Here is an 18,399-nt window from a genome sequence, read left to right as displayed (position 1 = left end):
TTGTACTCAGAGATACTCCAACTTCCTTCATTATCTGTGAATTGTGAACTTGTGAGAGAAGCAAAGTAACTATCTCTTCACATTTGGCTTCGTTTGTCAGAAGTACAATTCTATCAGACAAAAAAAAAAAATTTTTCTGCAAATTTTAACAAGATTTTCATTGTAAACAAAGAAAAAATATTCTGGAATATTGTTTTTTTTAAGACGGATATTTTAAAAAAACTCTCATTTTTTGTTACGCAAACTGTAAAGTATCATAAATCTAAGCAGTTGTTTTCTAACCAGACAAGTAGCAGATTTTTTACAGGTTTTAAATTGTAAAACTTTTTTTTGTAAAAAAAAAGAAACCCTAAAAGTTTAATAAGCAAAATTCACAACATCTTTATTAAGAAATATTTAGCCGTTTACAAATATGGCTGACTTAGTAGCAATAGAAATAGTTATGAATAACATCATCATCAAATGATTTTAAAAATGCTACTCCATGTAAAAGCAATCGTAAATATGAGCGAGAATAGCATAAAAAATAACAGAGAATAACATCAGAAAAAATAATTTTTTTATTAAACTTTCACACTTTCAATGAAAAGCAAAAAAAAAAAAAAATACAAAACACAAATATAAATAAACATAGATATAATTCTGAGATGAAAGAATCGGCGCAAGAGTTTGACCAAGATGCTTTGATTATGGTATACATGTAGTAGAAATTTTTTATAAAACGCAACGCACAGTAGAATAAAAGAAAAAAGGGAACAAGTTATTTAGTTAACAACATTAAAGGACTGACAATTAATTTACCGTGATAAGGTTTTGATTGTTTACTATCAAGACCAAAAATATTGAAAAAATATTGAAAAAATATTGAAAAAATATTAGGTAAACTCCAACAAAATCCTTAAAAATGTAAAATAAACTGAAACAAATCCTTTAAAATGTAAAATATTTATTTAGGCAGCTTCTGGTATTTAAAACACAATATCTAAACGATTTATCAATTGACAGGCTGATCTACAAGTAAATATTTTGATAGATTTGTTTTCCAAAAGCTTAACAAAAAGTTTATGGAAGCATGACAATCACATTTTTTTACTTTCAAATTCATTTGGCAAATTCACATGATTAAACAGAGGCTTTTCTGCAAAATCTTTTTTAATAAAATGTCAGGTGTTAAATGCCATACACTGCGGCCATTATTCTGTTTGATTGTAAATAATTATTTAACTGAAAAAAGTTTTTTTTTTTTTTAAATGCTTTTTATACTTCTTTGATTTTTACGCTTACTCGCTTTATTGGTGGCGTCACGTGCAAGTCATATTCTGTATTTTAGATTTAAGAGCCATTGATTTCGTGTATAAATTTTCATTATTGTTATGGTTTCAAAAAAATATATACTTTAATCAGCATAATCAAAAGGTGTTCAAATAATCATAAGTGTATTTGTATATTTTTCTAGAATCGTAAACCAACTAACAACGACGTAACAACGACGTAACAACGACAGCTAAAAAGAATTTTTTTGATCGAGTTGTATTAAACATTTTCCAGCTTTTATTCAAAGTGTTTTTACAGCAATTAAAAAGTTGAAAACATTTGGAATAAATTCATATATAATGAGTGCTACATATAAAGGTTCGCAGGCGAAACTGCACGTAGATGACGAAATTACGCGACCAAGAGTAACTACAAAAGAAAAAGTGTTAGCTATTGGAATCTTTGCAGCTCTGCTCGCAACTATAATTATCCTTGCATTCATTTTATATAATACAAAGCAGGAATTAAAAACTGCAAAAAAAGATGGTATGTTTTATTTTTTTTAGTGCATTGAGAAAGTTATTCATAATACCTAAAATTGTTTTTATATACACTATTGTCCATAATTATGCACTACCGTCCATAATTATGCACTACCGTCCATAATTATGCACTACCGTCCATAACTATTCGAATAACTTTTTAATGTTTTCAATGTTTTACCAATGAGAGGAAAAATTAAAAAAGAAAATCACTTGAAATTTATTGTCTATCACTATTTATTAAGCTCATATGAAAAATAAATTAATAAATTAATGATTTAAATTTATAACTTGGTCACATCTATGTTGCCATCTTTAGCGGTAATAACTGCTTTATATGTTCGTGGTATTCTACATAACAAATTTCCAATTTTTAAATGCATATTTATGCTATCACTTTTGAGGTTTTTTCCAAATATTTATTTTACTTTTGAGTATTCATCTTCTGATATTTTATCAAATTCATCCCATAAAAGTTTAACAGGAGAAATATTGGATGATTGAAGAGAATCATTCTTTTAATTATTTAATCATTTTCTAATTCACTTTAATGATTCCTAAAAAGTTTTGATGAACGCTTAGGGTTATTACATACTGTTACATCATCAGTTGGCACTACACACTGTTTCATCATCAGTTGGCACTACACACTGTTTCATCATCCGTTCACCAAATTTCTTCGAATAAATTTTCTTCTCTTCAAACAAAAAACTTTAACTCGTCGGTCCATAGAACACGTTTCCAGTCATCAACAGTAAATTTTTAATGTTTTATATATATATATATATATATATATATATATATATATATATATATATATATATATATATATATATATATATATATATATATATATATATATATATATATATATATATATATGTATATATATATATTTCAATGCAAAAAATATTAACCAAAGTACCCTGAAGTTGGTCAATATTTTCAAACCTGTTTCAATGTTTGTTTTGTTAATGTCAGAAAATTTAACAAGAAGTGTAAACTTTATTCTTTTTTCATTTAACTTCTCTTAAACGGTACCTTTTTTGATATAGTTATTTAAGCTCTCGACATTTTCTTTAACCTTTTCAAGATAGACATGCTTCTAGAGATATGCTTCCGGAGATATCGATTATCCATAAGTTTGTTTTGCCTTCTGTTTCAAAAAATCAATCAGTGAGTCTGAGTTAAGTGCTTTTTGATCCATAAATTCGGGCAACTACCGTTCGATAGCTATGTTGTCTCTTTTTCAACTTTATTCACAGTTCCAACATGCTTCTCTATTTCTTTTATACTGAGCCATGTAACTGGTGCATCAATGGATTTTAAAGAAATATCAAGCTTTTACTTTCTTTAGGGTAAACTTTCATAATAAATATCTCATTTTCATTGTCACTTAAATAAACCTTAGTAATACTTTTATAGCACGTGCTGGATTTTTCCGACCAAGGGTATCAACTAAGCAATTCAAAAGCTTCTCTAATTTCTCAGCCATTTCCACAGTAAAAAAAATTTAGCCTAAAATATGTTTGGTGATTTTTTACATTTTCTGTAGTAGTTTTTTTAATTATTCAGATTGAATTTTTTTACTTTACTTTTGTAAGCTTATTATATAACCTATTGCTATATAATACTCCATTAACTCAAAACGTGTTTAACAAATTTTCTCACTGGTTGGGATTTTTAAACGATAATACAAACGATATATTCATTTTACAACTTATAATAGACCAATAAAGTTTTGTTTTTTCCATTCTGATGGTATCGATGCTATAAAACCATGAACGTCAGTATAAAACGAATAACGGCATAACCTTTTCTGCGTCAAAAAAAAAGCGCAACGGGGCTTTTCCCCCAGAAAAAAAAGAAAAAAAGGAAAGAAATTAATTTGTAATTATACAGCAGCTTTTATAAGTCTCAATATATTTAAAATAGTGAAGCTGCTACGATCTTTTAAAGATATATTAGATCCTTTTTCCTTTTTAAAGTAGATATTGATATTTATTTCAAATGTTGTATTTGCTAAAATGTTATTGCGTGAATGCAGTTTAATGAAAATTTTTCTACAAGCCTTCTCTCTAAAATTTTTTCTATATATCTTCTCTGAAAATGCAACGAGAAAGAAAGGAGACGTAACTTGAAATCCAGTTTGCAAAGAGATTAAGGCCTTTAGTTTTAAACACATGGTAAACGAATATTAAAAAGTACACAAACAATAAGTGGAAAATTTCACATCAAAACCATAACAAATGCAGTGTGCAGGCTTTTTTATATTTTGAATTTTTAGAATATTTAAAATTTAAACCAAGATTGATGATTTATTCTTTCAAAGTTAATAGCCAAATTAATTTTGATTTTTACTATCTTTACTAAATTCTGGTGCAAAAAAATTTTGATTAACAATATAAATGTTTATGTTGTTGTTTTATCAATTTTTTATTTGTTTTAATATATTAAATATATTATAAATCATCATCATCATCATCATCATCATCATCATCATCATCATCATCATCATCATCATCATCATCATCATCATCATCATCATCATCATCATCATCATCATCATCATCATCATCATCATCATCATCATCATCATCATCATCATCATCATCATCATCATCATCATCATCATCATCAACTACTAATTTATAAAAATTGTTATAAATAATTTATGATTAGTTTTTTGAATTAATTTATATAATGAATTTATTAAAAATATTACTAATTTATAAGTTATAATGACTATTAATGTATTATAAATATTATAAAGTGTTATTTAACATGTAATAAATATTTTAGGCCAGAGAGGTGGTGGACCTACTGAAGAGACTGTAGTTACTACAACTATATCAACAACAACACAGAAGGTACCTATCACAACTGGAAATGAACCTTATCTTAAAATTAGATTACCTTCTAATATCATTCCTTCACACTATGATATAATTCTTGATGTTGATATGTCTACAGATGTTGTTATTGGAAAATGTAAAATTAATGTTACAGTAAAAAACCCAACAAGCTATGTCATTATTCATGCCCACAAGTATGAAAACTTTACATCAAAGTTAATGTTTAAAGCTGCAAAGGTTGATGAAAAAAATGCTTTTTTCTTTGAGAAAAATCAGTATCATGTTATGGAGTTTAATCAAGATTTAGATAAAGGAGACTATGTCCTTGAATATATTTTTTCTTATAAACTCAGAGACAATTTAAAAGGGTTTTACAAATCATCATACAAAGATGATAATGGTGTAGAAAGGTATGCTTTGATTTCATAAGCATATCAGTTTATTAAATAACACCACTTTTTGTTGACAATCAATTTAAATACTTTTGAATTTTGAAAGTATATCAAAAATACACTCTTAATTTACTTTTTAGACCTGTAGCTTCTACTCAATTTCAGCCAGTCGATGCACGCACAGCATTTCCATGCTTTGATGAACCAGCCTTAAAAGCAACATTTAAAATTATGATGGTCTACTCAAAGGAATTTATATCAATTAGCAACATGCCTATAGAAAGTTCTGTAACAAAAAATGGGAAAATCACCACTTCTTTCAAAGTAACACCAATAATGCCAACTTATCTTGTTGCATTCGTAATTGGTAATTTTGCATTTGAAACAACACATGCAATAAATTCAACAAACAAAGTCCAGGTAAACTCCATACTTTTTAGTAAACATAGTACAAACAAATATTTCAATGATTGCTCTCTCCACAACTCAAATATTTAAAGTTAATTTTTATTTTACTATGTTGTTAACAGTTCCACAACATATATAAATATTTTTAATACTTTTAGATTTTGTCAGTAAATTTAAAAAAGGTGTTATGTAACTCAGTGTTTTTATTTCAGAGCTTGAATACTAGAAAAAATAATACATTTGCATGAATTTGTTATAGCAGCTTTGTTCTGTGTTTTTGAGTTAAATTTTTTGTTGTTTAGATGGATTTTTATGCTCCTGTAAATCAACTCGATCAAGTTAAATTTGCTATGGGAGTTGGGGCATCTATTCTTCCTTTTTTTGAGACTTTTTATAATGTTACATACCCTCTACCAAAAGCAGGTATCAGTTCTAATAGATTTGTTTTGCCGATTAGATTAAAATTATTTATAATTTGTATGATAACATTTAATCATTATTATTGTTTAGTTAGTTGTTTTTTATGTCCTTTTAGACATGATAGCACTTCCAGATTTTGCTGCTGGAGCAATGGAAAATTGGGGACTGATGACCTATCGGTTGACAGCCCTGCTTTACAATCCAACAGAATCTGCAATTTCTAACAAAAAGTATGTTGCTGCTGTTGTTTCTCATGAAACGGCTCATATGGTTTGTTCCTTTTTCTTTTAATATGTAACTTTTGATTTATACAATATAGTTAATCTTCTCATTGTGTAATATTATGATATTTATTTAAAGTATTAGTTTTATTGCACTTTTTAATGTTTCAGTGGTTTGGAAACATTGTTACAAATGAGTGGTGGTCAGATTTATGGCTAAATGAAGGTTTTGCTTCCTATGTTGAGTATTTAGGTGTCAATAAAGTCTTCCCAGATTGGGAATTTGTAAGTTAAACTTTTACTTGTATTATTTTTTTTTCTTTTTACTTTCTTATTAATTTGTATACTTTGAAATTTCTTTGGTTTCTAGGAGTTGTTAGTTTTAAATATAATTGATTATTTGGTTGATCTCTATGTGTATAAAAATCTCCAGTCAATTTTGCTCTAATCCACAGTTTTTTCACACGCTAAATACTTTACTCATATCATAACTATTTTTAAAGTTTTAAAAATGCTTAAATTGGCTTTATACATAAAATTAATTTTAAAGTTTTGCATTTGAACATTTAGGAAGGATAATGATAAAAAAAACAGCTACCAATTATGCTGCTGCTGCTTTAATGTAGACCCTCTTAGTCTTTTCTTGGTTTCTTTCAAGAGTACTTATTTTGAATGAGCTCTAGTAGTTTCTGTTTTTGTTTGGTAATCCAAATCTAAATCAAATCCTGAATGAAAATCAAAATCTTTAATCAAAATCCTGGATGAATTTTATTGCTCTTTCCAAACAATTTTTGAAAACATAAAATAATTTAGCAAATTTATGAAATTCTAGAAAGCTAGATATTTTGTATTTTCTGAAAAATTATTGTCATCTTCTCCATCTCTTCAAAGTGTTCATTATCTCTTCAAAGTGTTGCATGGTATCTGGAGAAAATCAAAAGTTAAGATAAATGAAAGCAAAAAAATATAAATCCTTTTTCTGTTTTTTGAAATGATGAATTTAAATCTAAAGCAATATCAATGCTAAATGGTCTTAATAGCTTTAAATTGAGCAGATTCACAGGCAAAATATTTTTGTCAAATGACACAGACAAAGATACTACCTTCATAGTAATCACAACAGTAACTGTAATATGCATGCACTGCTGCTTGCAAATTGTCTAGAGCTTGCTTAATTTTAGAATTCTTATCAAGATTAGTCTCCAGCAATTTCCAAATCTTTAAGCTATACTTCAAATGTTTTTCTACTAGCTATAGCTGTATGTTCAACTTTTCTTAATATACCCTTACACTGTGCTGTTGTAAAAGACGAAGTAGTAAGAACTATTTTGAGCTGCAACTGAATGGATTCTTTTCATTGAAAAAAAAAATAAAAAAAAATTCAAATAATGGTTGAATATTTTTTCTATGCTGTGTGCTTCAAATCAAATTAAAATCTCTGCAAAGCAAAACTTTGGTTTGTAAACTGTTTTAAACTACTGAGTGTAACTGAGCCTTATTTTGAATATTCCACAAATTAAAAAAAAAGTTGTTACTCTTTTTGGCTGAGTTGTGGGGAACCAGATGTCCGTGCCCCTGACTTTGCTTTTATCTCATACTTAAACATTAGCTCCAATAAACTACAATTTATTCATCTTTAATTTGCTAGGGAAGTTAATTAAGGTACTGTAACCATTTTTAATACGAAGAAAAGAAAACTTAGTTACCAACTCTTAAACATTTATTAAACAATGCTTGGTGTTTGCTAAAATGTTTAAGTACGTTAAAAGAAAGTTAATATATTTGATACAGAAATTTCTGAGTTAACATTAATAAGGTCTTGTTTGCATATTTCAGCTTGATGATCAAGTGATTTCTGACCGTGCTACTGCTTTGAAGCTAGATGCTCTAGTTACCTCTCATCCAATCTTCATTGAAGTTTATCATCCTGATGAAATAAGTGAAATATTTGATGCAATTACTTATCAAAAGGTATTTAATTCAAATGAGTCAATATTATGTTTTTGATCTTAAATCCTGTATCTTAAGTTAAATTTTACATTCATAATAAATGCACAACAAAATTTGGCATACATTAAGTTTTTAGTTTGTATCACTGCAATACACAGGGATGTAATACAATTATTGTGTTACATCCCTGTGTATTACAGTGATACTAATTAAAAACTTAATGTATGTCTTATAAACAAATTAAAACGGAACTTCCTTAACAGCATATTTTTACACTGATTATCAGTGAGAAAAAAATGAGAGCTGATTTGGCATTTACTCAGTTGGCAGCCACTACTCAAAACAAATACATTACTTTTTTTAAAAGGTTTAAAATTTTCTTTAGGGTGGTTACATTTTAAGAATGCTGAACAAATTTCTTGGTGATGAAGTATTTCAAAAAGGTATCACTGTAAGTATCTATAAAGTAATTATTTTCAATTTTTTACCTTTGAATATCAAAAAGTAAAATTATTTGAAATTGATTCAAATCTTATTTGGAGTGGGTGAGTCTTACCAAATTCTATAATTGAAGAAAAAAGATGCTTTTTGAAAACAAATGTTTTAAAATATAATATTCTGCCCCCTAAAACACCCTATTGAAGTGTTTTAAAGTATCATCTTCTGCCCCCTTCCCCTCCCCACTAAGTCTCTGTGGTTAAATTTAAAAAAAATATACTTAATCTTCTTTTGTTGTTAGTTTTACATAACAGTTACTGTATCATAGAACTTAAATAATTACTTGATTTAAAAAATATTTAAAAATTAATAAATTTCACTGTAATTTTACAATGATTGTGTTTTAGATGTATTTAAATAAGCATCTTTATGGTAATGCAAAAACGCAAGATCTCTGGGATGCGCTAAAGGAAGTAAAGTCTTTTTCTTTAACAATTTTTAATTGTGCAAATTTTTTAAACCTATAGTTATTTAATTGATTTCATCTTGGGAGCATTAAGTTTTAGCCTGAACCTTAACCCCTAATCCTAAACCAAACCCTCTGATCCTAAACCAAACCCTCTGATCCTAAACCAAACCCTCTGATCCTAAACCAAACCCTCTGATCCTAAACCAAACCCTCTAAACCCTACCTCCTAGCTATAACTCTCATAATCATAACCCCCTAACAATTTAAAGTTTGATCTTATTATCAAAAAAGATTTAAAAAGTCATTTTATAAAATGTCTTCTTGAAAGATGGTTACAAACTTTTAGGATTATTGATTAATTCATTTTTAAATATTTATTGGCAGGCATCTGGTGGTAAATATGATGTTTCAAAAATTATGGATACCTGGACTCTCCAAATGGGTTATCCTGTAGTAAATGTCAGTTTAATAAATGGAGGATTTGAGTTAAAACAATCTCGCTTTTATGCTGACAGAAATCCTGTTTACAGCAAATCAAAATTTAATTCATCATTTGGGTAAGTTATTAATATAAATTTATCTTTATTTTATATTGTTTTCTGAAAAAAGTGTGAAGATTTTTATCTTACTAACTTATTTTAAATGGTTTTCTAGATTATTTGTCTTTTTTATCTTGAGTTTTAAATGTATCAAAAATTGAAAGATCGTTTTTTTGATTATATTGCATTTTGAATACAGCAAACTTTTGCATTTAAAATTTCTGTATTATGCAGAAGTAATTTCCATCACATGTACAGTTTGAAGTATAGCTAAATTTAATTCATTTTGCGTATGATAAGAGGTAGCCTTAAATTTGTGAAAGGGTGCACTTATTTACTTATTTTAGAAAAACATTCAGTTTAATTCAAGGAATAGCTCTTATTAAATAATACAGTTGTTTGAGTTATACAAAGTAAAGTATATGAATGTATTGATAATATCTGATCTGCAAAGTCTTAAAGAAACATAGTATTAAAGAAACTGGAACTATACAAGCTAAAAAACCATTTTTAAGGCTTTTTAACTTTGTGTAATAATGCTTCAGAGAGCTTTTTGACCAGGAAAATTGTGTTATTGAGAAAATTATCACAATTTCTTTCAACCAAACAAAATGTTTTGCTTTTTTTTTTTTAAGCTACAAATGGATGATTCCATTTTCATACAATATTTTTAACAAAACATCCACTGGATGGAAAAGTATCAATGTCTCTACAGAATGGTTAGAAATGAATAATAGTAAGTATTATGATTTTTTTTTTGCTTAAATTTTGTGATTAGATGATTAATGATTGAATTTGTATAATTTTTTCTATATAGAAAATCTAATTTTGGAGAAATTCCATGACAACATGGTGATAAAAGGAAATGCTTTTCAAGATGGATTTTATCGTGTAAATTACGACAGAGATGGTTGGAGCAAATTTACTGAAATTCTTAACTCAAATCATTCGGTAATTTCTATATTACCTAATACATTTTAAAGTTTTAAGAAGCATGGTTACTCTCTGACGTGTTGTTGTAAATTTATTATTTTTATTATATTTTGCTGAAAATTACTACAAGTTATCTCTTTAAAATTAATTAAAACAAAAACTTTTGAGAACAAAATCTCATGACACTTCAAAAACTTTTGAGAAGGTCTTAGAAAATAAACTTATTTGCACATGATTTAGAAATTTAAAAATAGTTTTAAAAATAGAAAATTAAATTAATCAAAAAAAACTGTGAGTTTAGTAACAAGGTTTAATGTTTGCTGTTTGCAAACCTTTAAAAGGTTAAAAATCAATCCTTTAATTCTTATTTTGTAATTTATTCTGTCATTACTGTAAGTTATTCTTACAAAATTGTTTTTAGATTTTAGATGTTAAAGATCGTGTTGGATTGATTTCAGATGTGTTTGCTTTTGCTGAGTAAATTTTTGTTTGAAATTTTCAAAGTGAAAAACTTCTAAAGCTTATAAAGTATCGCAAAACCCTTTAAAATTTTTTAGTTGAGAATTTGTTTTCCAGTTCTGGTCTGGTTGACTATGCTGATGCTTTGGATTTGATCAATTATGCTAATAATGAAACTGAATACCTTCCATGGGCAGCTATAAGCGAAGCCACTTCAACATTGCGTTCATTATTAACACAAAGTGGAAAAGCTTCAAAAATGTTTAAAGTATGATTATATTACATATTAGTTAGTAAAATCATTTTACTTATAATAATTTCACTGTATATAAAATAAGAATTTGATGTTGCTTCTTATTTCCTAAAAAAAAATATCTAAAAGGTATTTTTAACAAGTTAAAGTTTTTCCTTTGTGAATACAAGAAAAGTTATGATTTCAAATCAAATTTAAAAGTAAATTTCAAAATGTATACACAGTGCACAAAATATGGGCAGGGTGTTAAAACTCAAACTAAATGATATTAAAACAACAGCAATTCAATTTATTAAAGATAATTTGATGAAAATAGCTGCTATGATGGCAAAAGTGGCTGAAAATGCTTGAAATTTTAAAAATAAACAGGTTTGCCTACAAAAATACTGCACTAAAATTAATTTATGCAATTTATATACATTAAATGATTGAAAATGATAAATGGTAAGAAAAGAGTAATATGGAATAAATACTTTATTACATCTCTTGTGATTGTAAATGGAAGTACAAAACAAAGAGGGTTTTTCTTTACTTACCTTTTTATCTTCAAATGATTGTTACATAAGGCAATCATATTTTATAAAGAATAAAAGACTTTTAGGATTCATCATTACAAAAAATCCTAAGGGAGGCTTAACAAATATGCAATGAAATAGACAGTGAAGCTCTTTTCTTATTTTATGAAGAGAAAATTGAACGCTTTTTTGTAAGTTTTTTAAATGTGCTTACTGTTTTAATTTACAACACAGCTTTTCAGCTTGCTCGCATATTCTAGGTAGGAATTTGCTCTTTTGTATTGTTACCAGTGCTTGTCAAAGAAAAGTTTTCAATTATAAAAGAGAACTTTGTAATAATATTAAAGACCTTGAGTGTGTGAATGATTTCAAAAACCTGAAAAGCAGAATGACATTCAGCAAGCTGCTGAAGATATTTTTTTGCAGTTTCTGGCAGGCATTTCCCTTAAATTGACCATTATGGTAAGTGCTTTGCTATATATATATAGATATGTATGTATGTATGTATGTATGTATGTATGTATGTATGTATGTATGTATGTATGTATGTATGTATGTATGTATGTATGTATGTATGTATGTATGTATGTATGTATGTATGTATGTATGTATGTATGTATGTATGTATGTATGTATGTATGTATGTATGTATGTATGTATGTATGTATGTATGTATGTATGTATGTATGTATGTATGTATGTATGTATGTATGTATGTATGTATGTATGTATGTATGTATGTATGTATGTATGTATGTATGTATGTATGTATGTATGTATGTATGTATGTATGTATGTATTCATACATACATACATACATATATATAAATATAATTCAAAACTATTACCTAATAATTTGAAGTGGTCCTGAAGCTTCACAAGTTTTATAAAAAGGCAAATTTTGTTTACTAAAAGACCAATTACTAGATATCACCAATATCACCAATTAGAGTGTTATTTGCATTTCTTAAATAGCACAAAGAATAAATATTAAACAACATTAGGTTCAGTTTCAATTTTATTTCAGTTTTGGATTACTTTTTACATTACTATTTACTTTGTACATTAATAATAGTATGTGAATAATGTGATTATCAAGTTAAAAAGTTCAATACTGTCTCTTGCATTTGTTCAATATTCAATAATGGCTTTTGGTCATGCCAGCTACAAGTTTGCTTTTCAATCAGCGAACTGCTTTTAATAGTTACTGACAATTTAAAGCAAAAATTGAAGTTGTTGTTCATATTTGGTCAATTGTTAATTCTGAATAAGAGCAATGTCTTGATTGCCCCTGCTTGTTTGTAATTCTATCCAAAGAGAAGGATCAATATCAAGTAATATTTTTGGAAATCACAACTATTGGAATAGTTTCTTACAGTTGACAATGAAAAGTATGTTTTAATCCAAAGTCCTACCGAGATTTGTCAGATTTTATGAATGATCTCTTTGAAGGCTGTTTGTGAATGACTTCTTCAATTGCAGTAATCATTTTCCATTTGGATTTAGGTGGTTGTCTAGCATTAAGTAGGGTTGTCTAGCACTAAGTTGTCTAGCATTAAGTAGGTCAGCAGGTTCCTCAGATAAGTATCACAAATATTGCCTGCTTATTTTTTACATTTTGATTTAGATGTTTGTAATGAAAACTTTGATACCAATTTCTTGCAACCACCTAGTTACAATTACTGAAAAAATAAAAGATCACTTCTAAAAAGTTAGAATTTCAGATCATGTGGTTGTTCCAATCAGAGTCTTTTTTAAAGCAGCTCCTACAATCAACTCCATCTTAAAATGGCATTAAAGCAGAAAAAGAAAATTTTTGTTCGATTCGTTTTTAATGAAAGAACAAGTACTAGAGTGATAAAAAATGATGCAGTTGTATCAAAACACAAAACTGTGACCTGATCTTTAATGTCCCACTCTTCCAAACACTGGAATACTTCCATTGCTTGTGTTACACCTGTTTAGCTGACAGTTTCAGAATGACCAGTATTTGCTCCCAGCTCTAAAATTAGGGACAGCCAGCTTATATGTTCTGAGATGTCTAGCCTTTCATCAGCTTATCATATCAGTGAACTGTTACAGCACCAGAGGACATGACTTCTGTCCTTAACTGATTGCTCTAGTGTTCTGTATTCAATTGAAGTTTTCATGCATTTAGATCATACCCAAAGCTGTATTTAACTTTAATGAAAAATGTTACATTTCATGGTATCTTATTTTTTTAAATTCTAATGTAATTCCAGAGGATTTATTAATTATTTAGAAAAATTAAAGAAAACAAAAAGATTAATCAGTAATGATTAATCTTTTTGTTTTCTTTAATTTTCAACTGTTATTACTTTTCAAATATGTGTTTGACTCTGGTTATTATACCTCAAAGGAAGAGGATTTGGAGGGGGTAATAGCCTCTTCCCCCATATTTACTTAAGAAGAGGGTAACTACCTTTCCCTTCCTCCAAATTGCCAAACCTGGCTGTTTTAGTCACTCCCCCTCAAACTGATATGACCTTCCTATGCTACTGAATAATAATAAATTATATTATTATAATAATAACAAAATAGGGAGAAGATAAATTAATTTTTCGTGAAGATAAAAAAGATCCATTTATCTCCAGCAACATCATTTAAAAAAACTTAGAGTTAAATGTAACAGCACAAACAATTAGAGGACGTTTAGTTGAAGCTAGTTTTTTTTTCAAGATCACCTAGAAGTGTGCCTTTATTGAAAAAACGACATATAAAAGCTAGAAAAGTGTTATGTCATAAATATTCTGCATGGACAAATAAGAATTAGGGCACAGTTTTTTAGACAGATGAATCTAAATTTAATATCTTTGGATCAGATGGTAACCAGCTTGTCCACAGAACACAAAATAAAGAGTTTGACCCACATTACACTAAAAAAACACTTAAATTTGGTGGGGGAAGCATTATGGTGTGGGAATGTTTCTCGTCATCTGGTATTGGTCCTATCTATTTAATAACAGACACTATGACAGCTGATGTTTATACAAATATCCTTGAAGAAATAATGCTTCCTTATGCTGAGGATAACCGGCCGCTGCTCTGGATATTTCAACAAGATAATGATCCAAAACATACACAAAGAGATGGTTCCAAAATAATGGTATAAGACAATTTGATTAACCAGTACAATCACCAGATTTAAATCCAATAGAAAATTTATGGAAAATTGTAAACGATAAGGTTGCAAAACAAAAGCCTCGGAACAAAAGGGATCTGTGGGAAGCTGTGAAAACATAATGGTACGCTATTCCACTATCAACATGCCATAAATTGGTCAACAGCATGCCCAAAAATCTAATCGAAGTTAAAAAAAATGAAGGACATGCAAGAAAATATTAGACACTTTTGGTAAATATTATATTAAGTGTTTTATAAACCTTTTCAGAAAAAAAGAAAAGTTTGTTTTTGTTCCTAATTGTTTTTAATTATTTTTGTTAAATATTTGTTTTATAAACATTGAATTTTCTTGATTTTTTCAAATATACGATCAAATTAACCATTTCTGGTTTTATTATTTTTTCCAGTAAATTTCTGCCTACTTTAAACAAAATTGTTGGTAACATGAGAAAAATTGAAAAGCAATTCATAATTTTTTTAAAAATATAGTTTTTAACAATAAAGTTTATAAAAACATAAAAATTAATATCAGTTAACATCAATTGCTGTGAATAAAAAGCATTTTTCTAAATGTTTAGATTATTATTTCCACCACATATATATATATATATATACACTGGCGAGCAAAAAAAAGTGAACAGCGACTGCTTACGCATAAAATGAAAGAGCTCTGGTCAGAAACTCATACAAGCGTGTTTATTTTTGTTCGTACTATCAAAGAATTTACGTTTATCTTTCAAAGAAAGATGAAATTAAATTTCAACATGACAATGCTCCTTGCCATACGTCTAAACAAGTTAAAAAATGGCTCAAGGATAACAATATCTTCCTTTTTGAAAATTGGCCTGCCCAAAGTCCAGACCTTAATCCCATTGAAAATTTGTGGGACTATATGGATAAAGAGGTCCATAAAAATAATATTTCATCTTTGGATGATCTTTGGGCAGCCATAAAACAAGTTTGGGTTACGATACCTGACCGTTTGATAGCAAATTTAATTGAGTTGATGCCGCGTCGATTAAATGAAGTGATGAAAAATGGTGGTGGCCACACAAAATATTAATTTTTTTTTTCAAAATGAGTCGTATATATGTGTATGTATATGTATTTAATATAAGCGATATGTTATATTTTATGTATTATATTTTTAATTGATTAATAATACATAATTTACTGAAAAATTGTACTGTTCACTTTTTTTTGCTCGCCAGTGTATATATATATATATATATATATATATATATATATATATATATATATATATATATATATATATATATATAGCATACATGTTAAACAATTAAGTTGGGAGTAAACAAAAAAGTTGGAAGTTACAAAATAACTTAAATTAAGTTTTTTTATCTAAACTATAAAGTTATATTTCTTAAAAAAGAGTTCTAAGTTATACCCATAATTTTCTTCCAGATAAATACCTTTGTTAATTCTTTTAGAAATTTCTTCTGAAGAAAGTTGGAGGTTTGTTTGACAAATATGGTTTCACAAACATAACAGATTATAAGCTAAGGTAAGTTTACCATCTAAATTTCATTACCCTGTATTTGTTGTTGTCATGGTTTTTCAATATTATTTTTCATTATTTATATTGCTCTTTATTTATGATTGCTCATCATCATTTGTATTTGTTTTATGCTATTAGTTAAAGTTTTATTCTAAAGTCATTACTATTTGTTAAATGTTTAGCATTAAGCAACCATTTATTAATTTTAGTTGCAGTTTTCTTGCTCCCACATGAACTTAAAGATTCTTTTTTGTAGAAATTTGCAAGTTATAGTGGTAAGCTTAGCATGTAGTAGTGGTCACGAACGTTGTTTAAACAATGCGACCAATCTTTTTAATACTTGGATGGCATCTCCACAATCCAACTCGTAAGTAAATAGTTTATCTTGTTGTTTTTGTTTTAAAGTTACTTTTATAGAAAATCTTTAAAAGAATCCTTTTGTAAGTTCTACCTTAGTTGTTTTGAATATTTCATATAGCGTACCTCCAGATTTTCGAAGCATTGTTTATTACTATGGCGTTTATAATGGAGGAGAGAAAGAGTGGAACTTTTTATACCAACAATATCTAAAATCAACCGTTGCTTCAGAGAAAACAAAACTATTTTATGGGATGGCTGCGTCACAGCAATTGTGGCTTATTGAAAGGTAAAAAGCATACTAAAATTGTATTCATGGTCTTGCCGGAAAATTTGTTGCTTTGGATTTTCAAACTTTTGCATCAGAAAACAAAAAATTTAGTTTTATTGTAGAACTACATTTAGTGCAACATTAAAAGGTGCAACATAAAAAGCACCAAAAAGACCATTTGTAATTCTAGCATGATGATGTACAAAACATTGTGTCAACTTTTAGTTTTGTTACACTTATTTTTAGAATTTAACAAAGTTATTGATTTGGTGTTAATTTGTTTGCCATCTTGTCAGCATTTGTACCAATCAGAATTTAGATTGCTTTTAGAAAGTTATATTCAAATTAAAAATTTTAAAAATTTTAAATTTTTAAAATAGTGAGAGTAAAGTTTAAAACTTCGTTACGGCAACAAAATTGTTTATTGTTTAGATATTTACACCTAGCATTAAACAAGAGCATTGTCAAAGATCAAGACTTTTCATTTGTTGTTCAATATGTTTCTAATAACAATATTGCAGGGCGATATTTAGCATTCAATTTTCTAAAAGAACAATGGGCAGATATATCCCGAAGGTAACCTTCGATTCATTATGATCCTCAATTATTCTCAAAAGCAAAAAATGTCAAACTTCTTTTCGTTTGAAAAAGCAAATAATGACAAATTGACTAGATCGGATAACTTTCTAACGTATGTCCTTCCAGTACCAGGAATTTTTTAATAGCTGATTGCTTTAGAGTAATGTTGTTATTTTTATTTTTGGGGAAAGCTAAGGCACATCAATGACGATCATGTTTTTCATTTAGGTTTGCAAAATCTTTTTTCACATTGAAGCGTGTGTTTGAAGCAGTAACGTCAGGCTTCTCGAACCAATATGAACTTGAGAGGGTAACGTTGTTTTCATTTTTTCGGTTTTTTACCTGTGATGCCATTTTTTGTCTGTGATTCTAATTATTTTTAAGAAATGATTGTTTTCTTTCTTAAAAAATATTCGTAATAAATTATAAATACTTTTAAAATTTATACTAGGGAATATATTACAAATTATAATTTATTATGTTTCTAATATCGAAAATTTGAGGCTTCAAAAGAACATTAAAACTCGAGAAATTGGTGGCTAAATTATTTGAGTAATTTCAGCCCAAATTTTTATCTTTTAACAAAGAGTTAATTTGTCTCTTGTATAGTTGCAATCATTTGTGGGATCGATTGAAGACCAGGGTACAGCTAAACGCATTATAGAACAGGCTCAAGAGAAAATTCACGCAAATATCGAATGGAAAAAATATAATGAGAAACAAATTGAGGATTGGCTAACGGAAAAAGGTTTTTAAGAAGAACTTGTAAGAAAGACAGGTGCAGCGTAGAAAGATTTTCCTTCCAAAATGAAAAGCATTTTAAAATGACTTAATAAAAGAAAAAATATTTTATGATGTTGAAAATAGATGTTTAAATTTTG

General features: G+C 27.8%; 1 protein-coding gene across 5 annotated transcripts in view; it reads left to right on the top strand.

The window, feature by feature from the left end:
* LOC145194632 (glutamyl aminopeptidase-like) overlaps positions 1-18,399 on the top strand; it is a 26,094-nt gene extending 7,695 nt beyond the window's left edge. For 4 of the 5 annotated variants that reach the window (XM_090070482.1, XM_090070478.1, XM_090070481.1 and 1 more), the window contains 20 exons: positions 1,457-1,800; positions 4,599-5,061; positions 5,184-5,463; positions 5,754-5,874; positions 5,987-6,141; positions 6,264-6,377; positions 7,929-8,063; positions 8,428-8,493; positions 8,888-8,953; positions 9,334-9,506; positions 10,124-10,224; positions 10,306-10,439; positions 10,843-10,898; positions 10,998-11,148; positions 16,244-16,317; positions 16,568-16,678; positions 16,790-16,957; positions 17,372-17,515; positions 17,747-17,828; positions 18,128-18,399. In XM_090070482.1, coding sequence (XP_089926608.1) covers positions 1,614-1,800; positions 4,599-5,061; positions 5,184-5,463; positions 5,754-5,874; positions 5,987-6,141; positions 6,264-6,377; positions 7,929-8,063; positions 8,428-8,493; positions 8,888-8,953; positions 9,334-9,506; positions 10,124-10,224; positions 10,306-10,439; positions 10,843-10,898; positions 10,998-11,148; positions 16,244-16,317; positions 16,568-16,678; positions 16,790-16,957; positions 17,372-17,515; positions 17,747-17,828; positions 18,128-18,274 — 2,928 coding nt within the window. In that variant the 5' untranslated portion in view covers positions 1,457-1,613 and the 3' untranslated portion in view covers positions 18,275-18,399. Of the gene's footprint in view, positions 1-1,287; positions 1,353-1,456; positions 1,801-4,598; positions 5,062-5,183; positions 5,464-5,753; positions 5,875-5,986; positions 6,142-6,263; positions 6,378-7,928; positions 8,064-8,427; positions 8,494-8,887; positions 8,954-9,333; positions 9,507-10,123; positions 10,225-10,305; positions 10,440-10,842; positions 10,899-10,997; positions 11,149-16,243; positions 16,318-16,567; positions 16,679-16,789; positions 16,958-17,371; positions 17,516-17,746; positions 17,829-18,127 lie in introns of those variants that run through there. The other variant, XM_090070480.1, reaches the window with a different exon arrangement.

Source organism: Hydra viridissima, unplaced genomic scaffold (assembly GCF_058129835.1).
Source record: "Hydra viridissima isolate aposymbiotic clone 2 unplaced genomic scaffold, HvirCarnegie_v1 scaffold_13, whole genome shotgun sequence".
NCBI classification, from domain to species: Eukaryota; Metazoa; Cnidaria; class Hydrozoa; order Anthoathecata; family Hydridae; genus Hydra; species Hydra viridissima.
Note: the sequence above shows the minus strand (reverse complement) of the source record. Positions and strands in the feature narration are given on the sequence as shown.